Source organism: Balaenoptera physalus, assembly GCF_965194825.1.
Source record: "Balaenoptera physalus genome assembly, chromosome: 18".
In the NCBI taxonomy this organism is placed as follows: Eukaryota; Metazoa; Chordata; class Mammalia; order Artiodactyla; family Balaenopteridae; genus Balaenoptera; species Balaenoptera physalus.
The window spans coordinates 9,805,751-9,823,265 of NC_138899.1; the positions used below are offsets into that span (position 1 = coordinate 9,805,751).

Below are 17,515 nucleotides of genomic sequence, written 5' to 3' on the forward strand. Positions count from 1 at the left end.
TTATAGGGTATAACTTGAGATAAACTGTGGTACATCCATACAAGGAATATTGTTCAGCAGTAAAAAGAAATGAGTTGTCAAGCCACCAAGAGACACAGAGGAATGATAACTGCATATTGCTAAGTGAAAGAAATAGTCTGAAAAGCTGTTACTCTATGATTCCAACTATATGACAGTTTGGAAAATGCAAAACTGTAGAGATAGTGAAAAAGTCGGTGGTTGCCAGGGTTTCAGAGAAGGGTAGGGGTTAAATAGGTGTAGCACAGTGGACTTTTAGGATGGGGAAACTATCCTGTATGATACTGCAATAGTGGATATATAATATTATGTATTTGTCAAGACCCATCTAACTGTACAACACAAAGAGTGAACTATAATGTAAACTATGGACTTGAGTTAATAATAATGGCTCAACGTGGCTTCATGAATTGTAGCAAACGTACCACACTAATGCAAGAGGTTAATAGGGTGCAGAGAGAGGGGATAAATGGGAATTCTTGGGGCTATCTACTCAGTTTTCCTGCAAGCCAGAACTACTCTTAAAAAATGAAGTCTATTAATTCTCTGGAAAGTTTATACTATTTGCTCACATTCTTACCTCACCTATGTAGAATTCTGGTTTACATTGGAAGTGCTGGCCTGGTAGGAAAACATAGTATCTTGCTTCCTTGTTAACACAGCTTTTAATACATGTGAACTGTTTTTCAATCTTAGTATAACCTCAAGAAATCTAAAATTATATCTGTGACACATCCAAAAAATAAATCTAAACCAGTTTAAAAACTGGATTTTAAAACCTGTTTTAGCCTTAGGAGTTTATGGAAGAAAGTAGACAGCAAATACAGGAAAAATACTGTGAATATTTTTGTACACATAATATCAATGTGAAGATATATGACCAAATATTTGCCTATGTATAGTTTTAAATTTTTAACAATAAGTAATTATTTCCTATTCAGTTGTAACTGTTCGATTATAGTATTAATATGAATTATATTAGAACATGTTCTTGTTTTCGGTTTTATATTATATCAGTGGTTAAATCAATGTAATTAAATCTTTCATTGTAAATTATAGAAATTGTATGTTTATCATAACACAAACAAGAACTTTATTTTTAGTTAAAGCCGTATGTTATTTGTATTTCTTATCTCATTTATTGTTAATTACATTTGGTCAATATCACTCAGGTATCTTTCTTCTATCCCACTTAGACCTGAATCAGATTTTAAAATGCCTCTGAACAAAAAAGTAAAATTATTTAATTCCAGTCTTGGTTGATCTTTCTATCCTGTGCTTATTTACTAGTTCAGTTTTATTTAAAAATAAAACCAATTCTCACTGTTGTGGCTATTCTGAGGTAGACTGACCAACTTTACCTTAAAGTTAATTTGTATTTTCCTTGCTTGTGCCTGGTAATGCAGAGATATGAACCATGTGTGTCCCCAGATATGAAGACAAGAAAGTCTTAGTACTTTTTCCAAATGCTTGGTTCTAATTTTGGACTATTATGAAATTCTAATGTCATAACTGGTAACTCCCTAAGAATTACATGACGTTCTGGCCTTTTTGCCTTGATTTCTTTTGAGTGTACTTTCCAATAGATCTTTGAAAAGTAAGTGACAAAGCTAAAACACTCTAAAAGAAACCACATTTCCTACATGGTATGTTTTGCTTGCTTTTTGAGAAAATTTTAAAAGCTACCAAACAACATTTATTTAGTGTGTTAGTGGTGACCAGCAAGTACCATTATGGCCAGAGTCTGAGGCCCAGGAAGGTCATATAGGTTAGAAGCAGTGGACAGTTTGAATGCTAGGGAAGGTCGCTGAAGGCTAACTGCGGCTAAGCATAGTTTTGTTCTGTTTTTTAATCAACTAATGGAAAATAAATTTCCAAGAAGCTCTTTTGATCTAAAATCACTGCTCTTCAAAGGCAGGGACGTGACAGTTATCTGTCATGACCTCTGCTTTGCTGCTCTTATTCCCAGCCTCCGTGGAAATTGCCCAACTCCAGAGGCGGGGACTGTTTTAGTTGGCATATGGGCTCAGCGTCCTTGGAACCGCTCTACTTTATGCCTAAACTTTCCTGCCAATGTCAGCATCAGCCTTGTCAACACTTCTTTTCCATTTGTGAATACTGTAGTTAAAGCTTTCACCTCTCCTCTTCTAGAAGTATTTCATATTTAGCACTTGGGTGTTTAGAAATTCTCTCTCTGAAGAAATACATTTCAACTAAGAATCTTTACGACTTATGAAAGAAGTTTCACTTAGAAAATATGTATAAACATATGTGGTTTTTGGTTTTTTTTCCATATGGCCTTTGATCTTGTCGCAAAGCTTTAGTGCTGTGAACAGTGAGGTTTAAGGTAACCGACAAAGTGGTCTCACCAGTGAGGCAAAGTTGTGTCAAAAGAGGGCTTAATTGTTTAAAAAAAAAAAAAAAATTCTAAGCAAAAATTCAGCTCAAAACCCATAAGGTTTCTAAATACATTTTGAAGCATTTAGAAGAAAAGAAGTCCTTTTGTGTTTGCTCCATGTTCTGGAAGAGCAAATAAAAAATGTTACTTTGTTTTGTTAACTCAGTGGCCACACGGCAATCCTCAGGCTGAATGCCCCTGGGTCATCAGCTAAGCATGTAGATGAGTTGTGTATAGATTATTATAATCATAAAGTTATATCACAGTCTATCAGGGGAAATACTTGTGATAATTAGTTTGGAAATATAGTTTAGTAAAATTAAACATAATTTCAAGGAAGAGAAAACATTTTCATGAAGGTTTTCTTCATTAGAAAGGTGACATCATCCCAAGTAATTTAATTATTGTTGATTTATTTAACAAACCTCTGTAAGTCAGGGTGGGCCTTCCTTGCTGTGTTGGTCTCCTGACCTTCTTCACATTTCATATATCTGGATACCTCCAGCCTTAGTGACAAAAGTTGATTATGTTGAATCTAGATGTCCACCTTAAGAATACACATCTCTCTCATTGTTTTTTTTTTAACTTAACATGGCATGTGTTTTTTTTTTTTAGAAATTCACGTTCTTTTATTTATTTATTTATTTACTTATGACTGTGTTGAGTCTTCGTTTCTGTGCGAGGGCTTTCTCTAGTTGTGGCAAGTGGGGACCACTCTTCATCGCGGTGCACAGGCCTCTCACCGTTGCGGCCTCTCTTGTTGCGGAGCACAGGCTCCAGACGCGCAGGCTCAGTAGTTGTGGCTCACGGGCCCAGTTGCTCCGTGGCATGTGGGATCTTCCCAGACCAGGGCTTGAACCCGTGTCCCCTGCATTGGCAGGCAGATTCTCAACCACTGCGCCACCAGGGAAGCCCCATGGCATGTGTTTTTAACTGTCTCATGACAAATAGATTTACTTTTTAATCACCACTGTTGGGTAAAATTTATTATCGCCTGAGTTCCATCCATCAGATTTGAGGGTACAGATCACGTGAAGAGGTAAATGGGGAGATGGTGAGGGGCGGTTTGGTGGAATAGGAACCCCAAGTTTGTAGCTTGTTTAGTTATCACCACAATTTCATGACCCTGTCATTTGAAAGTCAGATGACTCAATGGTGTCACGTAATGTACGACTAGAAGACACAATAAGGAATATTCCCAGGACACAGTCAATTTCTCCCTTTTTTTCATGGAAAAAGAGTTCACGGAAGACAACCAAGCAGTAAATATAATTCTAAAGATAGTCAAAACAGCTTGGAATATAATTTTGTTCAGAGCTATTAAAAAAATACTATGTCTTAATATAGGCAGCCTGTAGAAAGTTCCAAGGTGAGGATTTATCTTCTAAATGTAGACTTGTGGGTCTTTTTAGCCAGCGAATTCAAACCACCAAAGGAAGAGGTCAAGAAGAATGAATGAAGTTAAGAGAATTGACGAGCTGAGTATCACTGTTGGAATTTTGTTTCTTATATGGCTTGAATTTGTGCTTTGAGATTTTGGGGTCTAAGAAAGCCATGCTGTTCCAGGAGCTTCCCAGAAATATTTTTGGAGTAGGCCACACGGGCTCTGGAAAGAGAATGCATTCTATTTCCAAGTGCTGTTGTAGAATCATTATTCATTTAACAAAAGTGTGGTCTTTTCAGCTAGAAATTTTAGTTCCATCATTCAAATGGACTAAAAATATGCTGGAGTATAACTAGAAAAAAGTATTTCGTATGTATCAATATGTTGTTTTCTAGCAATGTCCCATTCTGGATTAAACAATAGAGGAAAACTTTCCTGTTTCTCTGTAGCGTGGGCTTTTAAATTGATATATGTGTATGTGTTTTCAGTGAATTGTGAAAATCAGCCAAATATAAAGTCAGTTATAAAATAGTTCCCTTTGTTTCCAAATCATCTGTGTAATATTTACACCAAGGAAGAATCGATGAAAAAAAACCCAAGTATATGAGGAAGGCCTTCCTGTGTCTCTATACTATATGATCATTGTTTTATTTATCACCAGTTCTGCAGTGTTTCTCAATGCCAAGTCCAGAAGTGAAAGATACAGTTGTAACTTAGAGTGCGGACACCTAGCGAGGGAGACGAGCAAGGTAACAGAAGTCCATGTGACAAGTGAGGGGATACAGGTGAGCTCAGGCCTCTCTGGGAGGAGCAGCAGCGCGAGTGGCCTGAGGGCAGAGGAGGTGAGCTGGGCTGGAGGACCACAGGGGAGCTGGCAAAGAGGACCGGAGCGCAGCACGGGGGCGGCCAGAGGGAACAGGCTGTGCAAAATAAGTGTCGGCGGCACCAGTTTCACCCTCAGCGTTGTCAGCTTCTCACAGAAAGTAAGAAGATCATACATTTTATTCTGTCAGTTTAAACACCGGAAAGCCTCTTCAAAAGCGATTTTCTTTTCGTACATTTGTCGAAGTCCGGAGCAGGAAAGTGGTGCGGAAGGGCTGTCTTATTCCACTGCCTTTGCTCTTGCCACTCAGTAACATCCCCAAAGCCTTCGACCCCGCATCGTTCATGTACATGGGAAACACTTTTTTCAATAGTAAGCATTTTCTTAGGGAGTTTTTTGGTTCCATTTTCACAAGCGTCTCATCTCTTTGTAGCAACAAACCTTGCTCTCTGAGCTGTACTGAAGGTTCCTACTTTTCTTTCTTCGGTGTCGAATTAGGAAAAATGGAGTAAACGCTTCAAGATTACTCATTGAACATACTATTTTTTACTTAATTTCAAGTAGCATCTTCCCTGTAGATGTAATAAAGAAAGATCTGCGCAAGTTAGAGGAAGGATAATTTTCAGTATTCCTTTCACATTTTATCTTGTATTGATGATCCTCGTATTTTACCTGTAAATGCTCAATCGGTAAAGCAATTAAACTTTAATGATAATTCATAATGGATTTCTGCAGCCACTTTTCTTTTTTAGTTCACATAACTAGAAAAAAATAAGGGACTTAAATTACATCTTATGTTAAAATGGTCCTTCATATTCAGACCATAAAAGCAAAAACGTTGTATATTTTTAGTATGTAGGGATCATTAATGGAAACAGTCACTTCTGTTTTCTGTTGCCATTTTATATTTGGTGCATGCTGTTCCTCTGTGAATCTTTCTCTTAAAAGTTATTTTCTTGTATGAGCTCCTCAATAGACTATAAACTTAGCCATCATAGTCCCTCAGAAAATAATTATCGATAACTTCATTTGAATTGAGGATAAGAGAAAATAAGGTCTTTCTAAAGCCCTGGTGCCAAGCAAGAGAATATATATAAGTAAATGGTAAAGAAAAAAAGAGTTTAAGACCTGGAGCCTGATGATATGGGTTTAGATTCTGGTTTTGTTTCTTTTTAACTCGGACAACTTCATTATCTAGTGACCTTCACTTCGCTTTTCTGTAAAATGTGATGGATATTATCTGTGCTTATACCCACCTAGCCATCTACCTGCCTAAGTAGACAGGGATTTCCTTAGCATTTAAGTATGTGAAAGAGCCTTGAAACTAAACGTGTTCTACAAATACTAGTTGCTATGGCAACGACTTACCAATGTACCAAATGCGATTCTTAAAATGAGAGGCAGTACATATATGAAGTTATATTTTACATAAACTACGTAGCACAGATTAGTGCCTAATAGGCATTCACCAAACAGGGATCCGCTTTCCCTCTTTCTCTCAGCTTTTCTTTCAAGCCTTGTTATTTCTCATTTGTCCCCATTTGCTGCTACACTTTTCTGCTGTTCTGGGTGCTTTCGAATTCACTGATGCTCTGATTCTTCTTCCTGCATGCACAGGCCCAGAGAGGCAGTCAGACGTCAGCCAAATTTAGTAACCTCCTTCTTAGTTTGGACATTTGATTGTATGCACATTCTAATTTTAAATTAGCACATATATGGGTAGATATTGGTTTTATATCCTATAATAATTTAACTCATTTATAGCAGTGGAATTTGTTGAGGTACAAATGTTTACCAGTTTTATGAATAAAAACCCAAAGTTGTAAACAACTTCAACTGAGTACTATATTTTTTATTTGTATGGTTTTTCACAAAATAATGAGCAGTTATTTTCATTGTTTATAATAATGCCTAAAACTTATTAAGTGCTCATCAAATGTCAGTGCTTGACAGAAACGAAATCATTTAATCCTCACAATACTTTGAGGTATGTCTTAATTATTATTTCCCCATTTTACAGATGGGGAAACTAAGCCACAGGAAAGATGTCAGGAGACAGGATATCATCACAGTTAAATATGCAGGTCCTCGTTCCTGAGCGCCTGGGTTAACTCTAGTTCCCCTGATTATTATGTGTGCATCCCTAGACAAACTCCCTACACTTTATGTGCTTTAGTTTTCCCATCTGTAAAACTGGGAAATAATGACACATACTCGTAATGCCGTGAGGATTAAACACTGGCTTTCCTCTGAATGACGTTTTAGATTCTCTTAACCATACGTTCAAAACTCTGCCCACATATTGTTCCCTTTTCCTTCTTTTCATTATCAGTAGTATTTTCAATGAGGCAATGCTCGTAGACAATACAAAGTACTCTTTAATGATTTACTAACTTACGTTTTGGTGTTCAGTGTAAACACCATGGAATCCAAAGACAGGCTCCATCACATGAATTTTTGGAGCCTAAGATACTTTAGTTCTCCCTATGAGAACGTGATTTCAAATGAAACCCAGTTCTCGGACTTATTTCAAGTGCTTTTCAGCACGCTAAAAGTGTTAAGCCCCAAGTGGCAAGCGTACATGGTACACATCCGTTTTTTATTATATCTTTACTTGGCTTGATTGTTAGTGTTCTTTTCCGCATTGTTAAATGCATTTAACAGCGAAATCTGTAACCTAAAATGATTTCATTGCTAGAGATATTAAAACTGCCCTGGCTTGAAGTCAGAAGCAACTTTATCAAAATCCTAAGACTAAGAGCAATAAAATGTTGCGTGTGATCTGAGTCCCTTTAGCAGAGCTTTTGTCATTGAGAAAATGAGCATGGATAAATATTGATTGTGTTTCTGAAAAATGTTTTCTCATTTCAAAAGTCCACCCCAGCTTAGCCGGCTCCCCTCTCTCTTGACAGGCACCAGCATCTTCACCGTGTACGAGGCTGCATCCCAGGAAGGCTGGGTATTCCTCATGTACAGAGCCATCGACAGCTTTCCCCGCTGGCGTTCCTATTTCTACTTCATTACCCTTATTTTCTTCCTTGCCTGGCTTGTTAAGGTACTCTAAAAATTCATACTCATCCAGTCTATGCTTTCTGACAGTTTCTGCAGATCTTTTGTTTGTTTTCGGTTGCCCTCACTCCCTCATGCCCAGTCTTTGGTAAATGTGGTTTGTCATTTTCTTTCAGAATGTGTTTATTGCTGTCATCATTGAAACATTTGCCGAAATCAGGGTACAGTTTCAACAGATGTGGGGATCGAGAAGCAGCACTACTTCGACAGCCACGACGCAGGTACAGTATCCGGAGATGACGATGTAACCCACTTGAACTGGGCGTGTCCCTCTGCACCACCCTGGACATTGATGGAACTTGATGGGACTTGAGAAACCCTGTTATCACCAACTTCTGCAATCAGATTCACTGAGGGAGCTGATTAAAAATACAGGTGCAAAGCCCCAAACCCAGAGCGACCAAATCAGATTTTCTGGGTGATGGGGCAAGGGCACCTATATTTTTAACAGCCCCATGGGTGGGTTTGATAGAAAACCAGGCTTATCATCATATTTATTATGTACCTTCCATTTGATTCTACCATCACATGTCCTCCAAGGACTTGCTGATAAAATATAGCAACTGTGGAATTCCCCATTTTAAAATATTCACGTAATTGAAACCAGTATAATGGCCCTTAGGTATAGGATTAGAATTTTTCAGAAGGAAAATTTATTTCATTCAGAATGAACCAATCACAATATAATAAATTATGAAGAGGACCCCTCCATCCCAAATGCATGCCTGTGAATTTTGAGGAATTACTGCATATTCAGAAGGTTTCCACTCTGCTCCCAAGAAATTGGAAGTATCCTAGAATTTGACTAAAAGTGGCATGGCATTTATTACATAAGAGGGCAATTCAGATCCAATGTCTTTTGTTCTTATTTTTGGTTTTGTTTTGTGTGTTTGTTTTTTGGTGGTTAGAAAGAGGAAGAATAGGTTTATATATCTTCTTCCGGTATAAATCTTAATAAGAGAGAGAGAAAATAAAAATTCCAGAATTGAGAATGAAATTACTTTATGCCTTGCAACTATTGCTTTAATGTTAAATTTTAAGAGAAATTTAACATAAGTTTGTAAATACTTACACAGGTCTGTTAGGACAAAGGTATCTGTGAAAGATCTGAGGTACAAATTTTACTTTGCAAATCTCCAAATTGAACTTTTAATAATTATATTTATATAATTATTACTTTTAAAATAATATATATTATTTTTTTAAATAATTGTATTTATGCCTACGTATTAAAATTATAAAGAAAAGGATTCAGGATAGTGGCTCACTGGGAGTGGGGATGAAGCAGAGGAATAAAATTAAGAAGAAATGCAAAGGTAAAAAAAATAAGATATTTATATTTAATAACTAATAGTGAAAATGCTATTAAACATGCTAATATTTGGAAGAGCCTTGTGCAGTATTTTTATGATGTTGTGAAAGTTCGAATGGTCTAGTTCATTATAGATGAAATAGTATTTATATTTTTCAGTTTTGTCAAACAGCTATTCAAACTTCCATGAAAGATTTTTTGAAGTATTATCTAGGTTATGTCACAGATGGCATGTAGGAAAACCTTCAGTGAGTCCGCCACATCCAGTACTCATTTCCTCTCTCATCTTTTTAGTGAGCTATGAGAAATCGTAAAGTTCCAAGTCCATTCTGACATGTCTTTTAAATAGAGTGACGGCCTCGTGAAGGTGTGTTTTCCAGTATAGACATTGAGAACAAAGTGGGACATAGAACTATGAACTCCACACAGAATTCACGTTCGATATTCCTGAGAGATGACCTAAAATGTCTTTAAAACTATATAGTGCTTATTAAGTAACTCTTATTTGTAAAACCACAGCTGGAAAAGTGGTGTTTGGAAGTGCCACCAAATCAGCCAGCAGTTACAATAGAAAGTGAAATGTGGAGAGACTGTGAACACAGTTGTACAAAATTGCTTTGATGCAAAATTGTCCTTAATCAGGAGGAATAAGATGGTAATTCAGACGTAATGCCTCTAGGTATTCAGCAGAGGTAATCACCCAGAGAACTGTGAAAAACCTTCATTAAGAAAAATGCTGTGGCTGAGGACCTGGTTGCTAAGCAACCGAAGCTCCAGCCGCAGCCTCTCTGGTAAAACACCACTTGGGCTGCCTGGCAACAGGCCGCAGGCCCCGCCCATGCCCTCGCCAGCCACTCAGCAAGTGTTCCAGATGCTTTTGTGTGTGGGGAAGGGAGAGGCATCATTTGCCACGATTCTGTTAGGTTTGTAAAATCAGAGACAACTCTGCACAAAGGCCTTCTCGTTCGATGGTTTAAAACACTAAATCACAAGTTTCTAGTTCTAACAAAACAGATGGGCTTTAAAGAAATAAAATAAAGATGGTTGTGTATTGTGAAGCACACAGCTTTTTAGAAATGAAGTCAGTTCTTGTCTTCCTCTAGTATGTGGGACGTCTGCAGTTGTTCTCTGTAAGTTATCCTCATAGGAGGGCAAAGAGGGTCCTGGGGATGGTGGACTTGTTGATATTTCTAAGTCCCTGGACTTCCCAGGAGGACTGTGTGAGTAGAAAGAAAAATTACACACATTAACAGGATAAAGTAGGGGCTTTCCGACATCTTAGGAGGTTCAACAGATTTGGCTCTGATATGTTAAGAGGCAAAAGAGAATCAGTGATGAGAACCCTTTCTTTAAAATAGCAAAGCAACCTGCCTCCGAGTCACAGCATAGAAACAAATTACAGAAAAATTAATGCCAATGGTCTTATGGAGACCATAATAGAGCAGGTAGCAGGAGAACAAAAGGAAAACGACGTGGAAATTTTCAGATTAGTAGTCAGTAGTTTGCCTGAACTCTGATGGGGATGGTGACTCCCGTACCTGCATAATCATTTGACACAGGTCACTGTTGCCACATGCTCGGTTATATGTTGGATTAAAGTGCAAGAGATTTGTACATCCAGGATATAATAGCCCCCTGTGTCAGCCCACAATAGGACTTCCCATGCTACACGTTTGTAGGGGTGTTGCCCCAGAGAAAGGTGTTGGGATGGGCCGATGTGCTAGTGGAACACGTCCTGGGCATCGTGCATGTCTGGTCCAGACTTGCACTGCCATTCCTTAGACACTTCACCTCAGATATCTGTTGCCAGTCGTGTGGTCTTCTGATCTAGGCTGATTTACGGTAGGAATGAGCTTATCTCACTTTGCCTGGAAGAGAACCGAAAGAACTAAACTTTAGGGCCCCACAAGGCTAAGTGTTGTATATATAGTGACAAGAGACACAAGGCAGCCTCTGGCAGTCAATCCGTACCTAACTTTTATATACAAATCATGGCCCAGTAAGGCCATATTGAGGGATGAGTAAGTAAATATTCTGATTGTCTAAAGAGAGCAGTAATTTCTGGGTCTGTCATTGTCTCTGACTGAGCACACTTGCTGGCCCATGTTTTCTGAATTAATAAGATACAAGACAGATAAGGGTGGAGTTGATAAAAGGACACAGGAATTCTTTCTCCTTTGTAGTTCCATGAATCTTCTCAGAATATAGGTTCCTACAGTACTGGAACAACTTCTGTGTAAATGTGCAATACCAGCTTAAAGGCAGAAAGGCATAGGTGAAAAGGCACATGATTGAAAATAAAAAGAATTTCTCCTCCGTGAAAAGATGTGTACAACGTAATGCTCCAAAACAAAACTTTAGTAAAAATTTGTTTACTGCGTTCCAAGACTATTGGTTTCCACATGAATATACATCATTAAAATATGTGAGAAAGCAATTTAGTGAAAGCAATTTCTGGGAAGGCTTTGGTAGAAGGTACAATAGTGAGCTCCTTCTAATAAGAAACTATAGTAATGGAATAATACATTCATCATAGGAAGCCATACATGAGAATTATGTCTTGTGAGTCTGAGTCATTGAGTATATTATTTGATTATGAAATCAAGTCAAGTGTCCACCCTCATTATTTTGTGTGATAATGACTATTACCTGTTTTTTAAGATGATTGATTTTGAAAGAACCCAAAGAGCATGGGAATTTCAAAATAACTTTTGGATTTTCTTTTCATTACCAAATGTGTATGTGTGTCTTGGGTTTGGGATTTTAATTCAGTTGCTAGTGGTCACCCCTATTACCAAGATCCATTATTCTCTACCACCTCCCATTAGATAATCTGTTATTGTTGTCATTGATGATGATATTCTGCCTAAAGTACAATAGAACAATCCGCAAAGCATTCTTAGCAAAATCAGGTGACCCTTTATAAAACGCTGGCAGTTGCAAACAGGCAAGCATGAGATGATTCTCAAGACTGAAACCTCCATGGATTCCCAAGTGGTTGTACTAAGAGGAGGGTGCGCACGTGGTTATTGGTAATATTCCACTAATTCATAACACTTTACTACAATAAATCACATATCTTGAGAGCTGCACTAAGCACCACGCTATTGGCTTTACAAGCAATCTTATTTAATCTTCACAATCACATTGTGAAGTTGGTATTATTATTGTCTCTGCTTTGCAGGTTAAAAAAGGACACGGATTGGAAAGTTAATTATTTTATCCAGTATTACATAACTGGTACGTGCTAGAACGGGGGCTCAAACCAGCTTCCTCAGCCATAAGAGTCTTCCGTTTTGCTCCCTGAGATCCTACCTCCTTTTAATTTGGTCATTACAGGCCCTGCTGTCAATGTGCTATCTTTTTTCTGGCTTCTCTTTTCTATTAAAACAAACAAAAAAAGGTTTTCTTGTTGACTGAAAGGTGGAGAAAGGGGTACTTTCATACATAATTACTAAGTGTGAATTAGAGCATCCTTTCTAGAAAATAGTTTGGCAATATGTGTCAAAAGCCTTAAAAACATATAAACTATTTGACAAAGAGATTGTACTTCTAGGAATTTATCCTAAGAAAAATTCTGGTCAATGCTCAAAGATGTACATTTGAGAATGTTTATGGAGGCATTTCAGTAAAAAAGAAAGACAGAGAAAGAAAGAGAGAGAGAGCTAGAGAAAGAAAATTAACTCTAGTCAGAAAGTATTGATTATAAATTATGAAATTAGAATAAATGCAAGCCATTAAATCATGATTGAACTTTATTGATATGAAAATATGCAAATAACATATTAATGCAGTAAAAGGGTCTCATGTTTATATGTATATGTGTGTGTGGGCATAATATACCTGAAAGGTTAACTCTGAAATACTAGGGGTGCTTGTCTCTGGGGAAGGGGCTTAAGATTTTTTTTTTACAGCTCATACACATTTTCTAAGTATTTAATAGTAAACCTGTATTAATAATATAATGAGAGGGGAACAGTTAGTATCTTTAAAAATGAAATAAATCATTGGACATTCAAAATGAAGCCACTTGTGTTAACCTAGGTTCAATTGCAAGGGACAAAAAGCCCCAAATAAGTGGCTTCTATAAGATAGGGTTCCTTTCTCTATCATATAAAGCTGGAGGATGTCATCCAAGGTTGTTACGGTGGTCTGTGTTGCTATAGATCCAGAATCCTTCTACCTTTTTGCTCCACCTTGCATCACTTCCATTCCCCAAATTGCCTCCTGGACTAAAATGGCTGCTGTAGCTCTAACTCTTACATCCATATTCCAAAGAGCAGGAAGGAAAAAAATAGAAAGTTTCTGCTTTCATTTCATAGACCAGTATATATGTAATTACATGGTCAAGATGAGCTTCAAGAAAGGGAAAGAACGTCTTTTTTTTTTGGTGGCCATAAAATTTTTCTTACTTTGTAAGACAAGAAGAACAGATATGGAGGCACAGCTGGCAGCCCCGGCCCCTGCCACACTCCCCTAAGGACTTGACCCTAGGATTCACGGCTCTGGCTATCCCACCATGTACCTCACGTAGCTACTGTTACATTAACCAATCCAAATGTTGTTGTATAATTCAGGGAACTAAAGAGAAATGGACCATGTTTGCATTTCCTTCACTTTATTTCACACAAAGAACTGACCTTGAGAGAGCACTTTCACTAACAATTAAATTGATTCATTTGATTTTAGTCTATTGGAAAAAAAATCATTTAACAGAGAAAATTAGTCTGCTCCTGATGAAAGCAAATATGTGCCTCAGGGATCCTTTGCTCCATGGTAAGAGAGTAGAGGATGCTTGTACAGAGGGTTCCTACCTCGTGACTGGCGGGATTGCTTTTGTCTTTTCTCCTTAAAAAGAGACTCCCAGACATTTGACAGATACTTTAAAAGGCACTTACGCATGTTTGCATCTCAACCAATGTATATGTATTCTCAGAATGAGCCTATTTGTGACGGATGTGCTTGATTCTACCACTAAACTTACCTTTTAAAATTCATTCTAAAGGGAATCAGAATCCTGTAAATGGACAGCTGAGAAGAACCATTTGTAATTGGCATCTTGGATCAGAGAATCTTTGTGTAAATGTGCACCGCCATTTTGTCATTTTAAAAATACACGTATGGCCTATGAATTTTGGCATTTGTCACTCTCCACCTCCCTTATTTTATAGAGGACAAGTTTTCTTTCTGCAGATGATCTACTACCTCTGTTACCAGGAGTGTGAAATTATAATGATAAATCCTAGGTAGTGGGATCTTTGCATCATCTCATGTTTCCATCAACAGTTACCCTTTTGAACACAGACACGGTCAGACGAACATGAAGACATAAATATGGCAAAGAAAATGTTTATGTCTGTGAGATAGTGAGCTCAGGCTGGAATAAAACAGTGAGTGCTTGTAGTTGGCGTCTTTTCTTAGAAAAATAAACATCCTTAATTCCACCCTATTCCACCACGCCCCTGCAGGCACACCTAAGGAACTGAAAAGAAAATATATAGTAGTGGGAAAATATTTATAAGTGGTACATGCTTTCCAGCATAGTATATTATTGATAGACAACTAATTTTTTAAAATAAATCTATTTATTGATTTATTTATTTTTGGCTGCGTTGGGTCTTTGTTGCTGCGCATGGGCTTTCTCTAGTTGCGGCGAGCGGGGGCTACTCTTCGTTGCAGTGCGCGGGCCTCTCATTGCAGTGGCTTCTCTAGTTGTGGAGCATGGGCTCTAGGTGCGTGGGCTTCAGTAGTTGTGACTCGCGGGCTCTAGAGCGCAGGCTCAGTAGTTGTGGCACACGGGCTTAGTTGTTCCGCAGCATGTGGGATCTTCCCAGACCAGGGCTCGAACCCATGTCCCCTGCATTGGCAGGCGGATTCTTAACCACTGCGCCACCAAGGAAGCCCCTAGATAACTAATTTTTAAGATGGTAGAATATGAGTAAGATAACCTACACATCCAGCAACCTGGATGTCTAATTCAATGACTGTCAGATTTTAGCATCCTGTACTATCCTGAATTTCATCATTTATGTCTTTTAAGCCAAAAGAAACTACTTTTTCCCTTCATAAATATGTATACATAAAATTTCTGCTGAGCAGATTAATTGTGGCTTAACACAAGCTAATTTCACAAAGTCTTTTAAGTGGTTTGTCATTCTCCTACCATTAAAATAACATTGCCGGACTTCCCTGGTGGTGCAGTGGTTAAGAATCCACCTGCCAATGCAGGGGACACAGGTTCAAGCCCATGCTCCACAACAAGAGAAGCCACCGCAATGAGAAGTCCATGCACCGCAACAAAGAGTAGCCCCTGCTTGCTGCAACTAGAGAAAACCCGCACACAGCAACAAAGACCCACTGCAGCCAAAAATAAATTAATTAATTTAAAAAATAAAATAAAACACCATTCCCCTCTTTCCCTATGCTAAATGCACATTATATTATTTATCCTGAGAATATTTTTCTATTGGTTCAGTGAGAACTGTCTACTAAATAAAGGTAAAAGTTTACCACTTTTTGTAAAAACACACCACGCTTTGGAATTCTAATTTTCATTTTCTCTGAGATGTTATATATAATAATCAACATAATGGGGACAAAATACCTACTTTTAAAGTCTTGTGGAGAAGAATATTTGGGCAGTTACATGCAAAGCATATGTAAGGCAGAAACGGCCTGTTGCATAGCAAGTGCTCAATTAATGCAAGCTATAATCTTTATTATGATTATTCACTTACGTTTGCAGTGTTAAAATGGACATCATTGGAATGACTCATGTTCTAAATATAAAGCCATAAGAAGACAAATCTTTGACAGCAAAGAAAACGTAAAAAGCTGCAGACAAAGTTAGAGTTCTTGATGTTCCATCGTAAGTGTCTCTGACTCATTTCCCCTTTGTCTTGAAGATGTTTCACGAAGACGCCGCTGGCGGGTGGCAGCTGGTAGCCGTAGACGTCAACAAACCCCAGGGACGTGCCCCAGCTTGCCTCCAGGTGCGGTATGATGCCATTTCTAAAAGTCACCCCCAAAGGTCTTTGATTTGATTTTATACGAGGAAATCTACAGCTCTCCAAGCTCTAGATCCACCCAAATTTGTGGGCAATATTACACTCCATCCTGTATTCCCAGGACCTAACATCCTGTTTAGATACACACTAGGGATTTGGTAAATTTGTGGTAAATGAATGCACACAGGTAAAAGCAGGCCAGTGGTAATGAATTGATGAAGAATTTTGTTGTCTCATTAAACCTTGTAAAGGTATTCTTCTGCAAAGGCCTGAATTGTTTGGGGCCGGGGGCAGTCAAGATCACAATTCACTTACTTGAGTACCTCACCAAGTACGCAGGAAGGAAATGTCTTGAATATGTAGTCTGTTGTTCTGCGTCTGCAAGCTCTCCCAGCAGCGTGGTATAATAAAGGCACTTCCTTAACAAAGTGCACGTGCAGCAGACACGAGGCGATGGGATTGCAGGGGAGCCCAAAGCCCTGGCAAGTGACCGGAGGATGGGCCATGAGGTCTCTGGCCTGTGATCCTTCTGGACTTACCTTCTGCTCTGAGCTCCCCAGAAAGCCTAATAAACTCCTTTTCTTCCGTGGACCACAGTGGCCTCTTCTCTTTCATGTCCCCCCTCCCTGCCCACCAATAGCAGTAACTCATTCAAAACAACATCACCTTAAGAGCGGCATCCCTGCCATTCCAGGGCTTTTTGTATTTCCATTTCCCTCCTCTTTAAGGGTGAAAGCTCAAGCTGTCCCATGTTGGGAGCAGAGAACTGATTCTTCCTCCTGGAGAATTTTCTTTTCTTCACCCTCTTTCTGTTTTCAGTTGTAAATCCTCTTCCTACAAGGGGACTGCTTCTTGTAGTTTTTCATATCCCCCCCCCCCTATAATTTGGGGAAGGGTTTATCACCTGCTTCAGGATGAGAACACATCTTCTGTCTTTCTTTTGGCTCTTTCTCCAGGTGGGGACTGGTGCATTTCAAGGATTGGTACATAAGTAGCAAAATGCTGTCCTCTGAACCTCTCCTGTGGGCTACATCTATATGGCTGTTTAATCATATAGTTGTCTGTTTGTATCCATGAAAAGGACAGAGCAGAAAAAGAGGAAGAGTTTACAATGAATACGGATAATATTAAGTACTATTCTGTGCTTCTCTTTCTGTCGTATATTGGATGGTGACAATGCCGCTAATAATTCAACTTCTGTAGCTACCTCTACTACTGCTATTACTGTCATAGCAATAACAATGACAACCATTGTAGGAGCAGCAGCTTCTTGCCTAAAAAGTACTTTTACTTACATTATTCATTAATCCACCAACCGATATGTACTGACACAAAGATGGTCCTGAGCAAGACAAGCCCAGCCCCTCCCCTCATGGAGCTTACAGGGTACTTCAGGGAGTGAGGAGGAAACCCAGCTTTGAACTAGCAATCACAGGAGTGATGGGCGTTTGGAAGGAGTAATGCAGGATGCTATGGGGATATGTAATTTGGAGTCCGCTCTCCT

General features: G+C 38.6%; 1 protein-coding gene across 7 annotated transcripts in view; it reads left to right on the forward strand.

The window, feature by feature from the left end:
* Positions 1–17,515, forward strand: part of NALCN (sodium leak channel, non-selective) — a 282,121-nt gene that overhangs the window by 78,523 nt on the left and 186,083 nt on the right. For 5 of the 7 annotated variants that reach the window (XR_014255981.1, XM_082434589.1, XM_082434590.1 and 2 more), the window contains 3 exons: positions 7,536–7,678; positions 7,809–7,913; positions 15,910–15,996. Coding sequence is in view for 6 of the 7 variants with exons in the window: in XM_082434589.1 (XP_082290715.1) it covers positions 7,536–7,678; positions 7,809–7,913; positions 15,910–15,996 (335 nt within the window). In the remaining variant the exon portion in view is untranslated. The remainder of the gene's footprint in view (positions 1–7,535; positions 7,679–7,808; positions 7,914–15,909; positions 15,997–17,515) is intronic. The other 2 variants (XM_082434594.1, XM_082434593.1) reach the window with 1 other exon arrangement.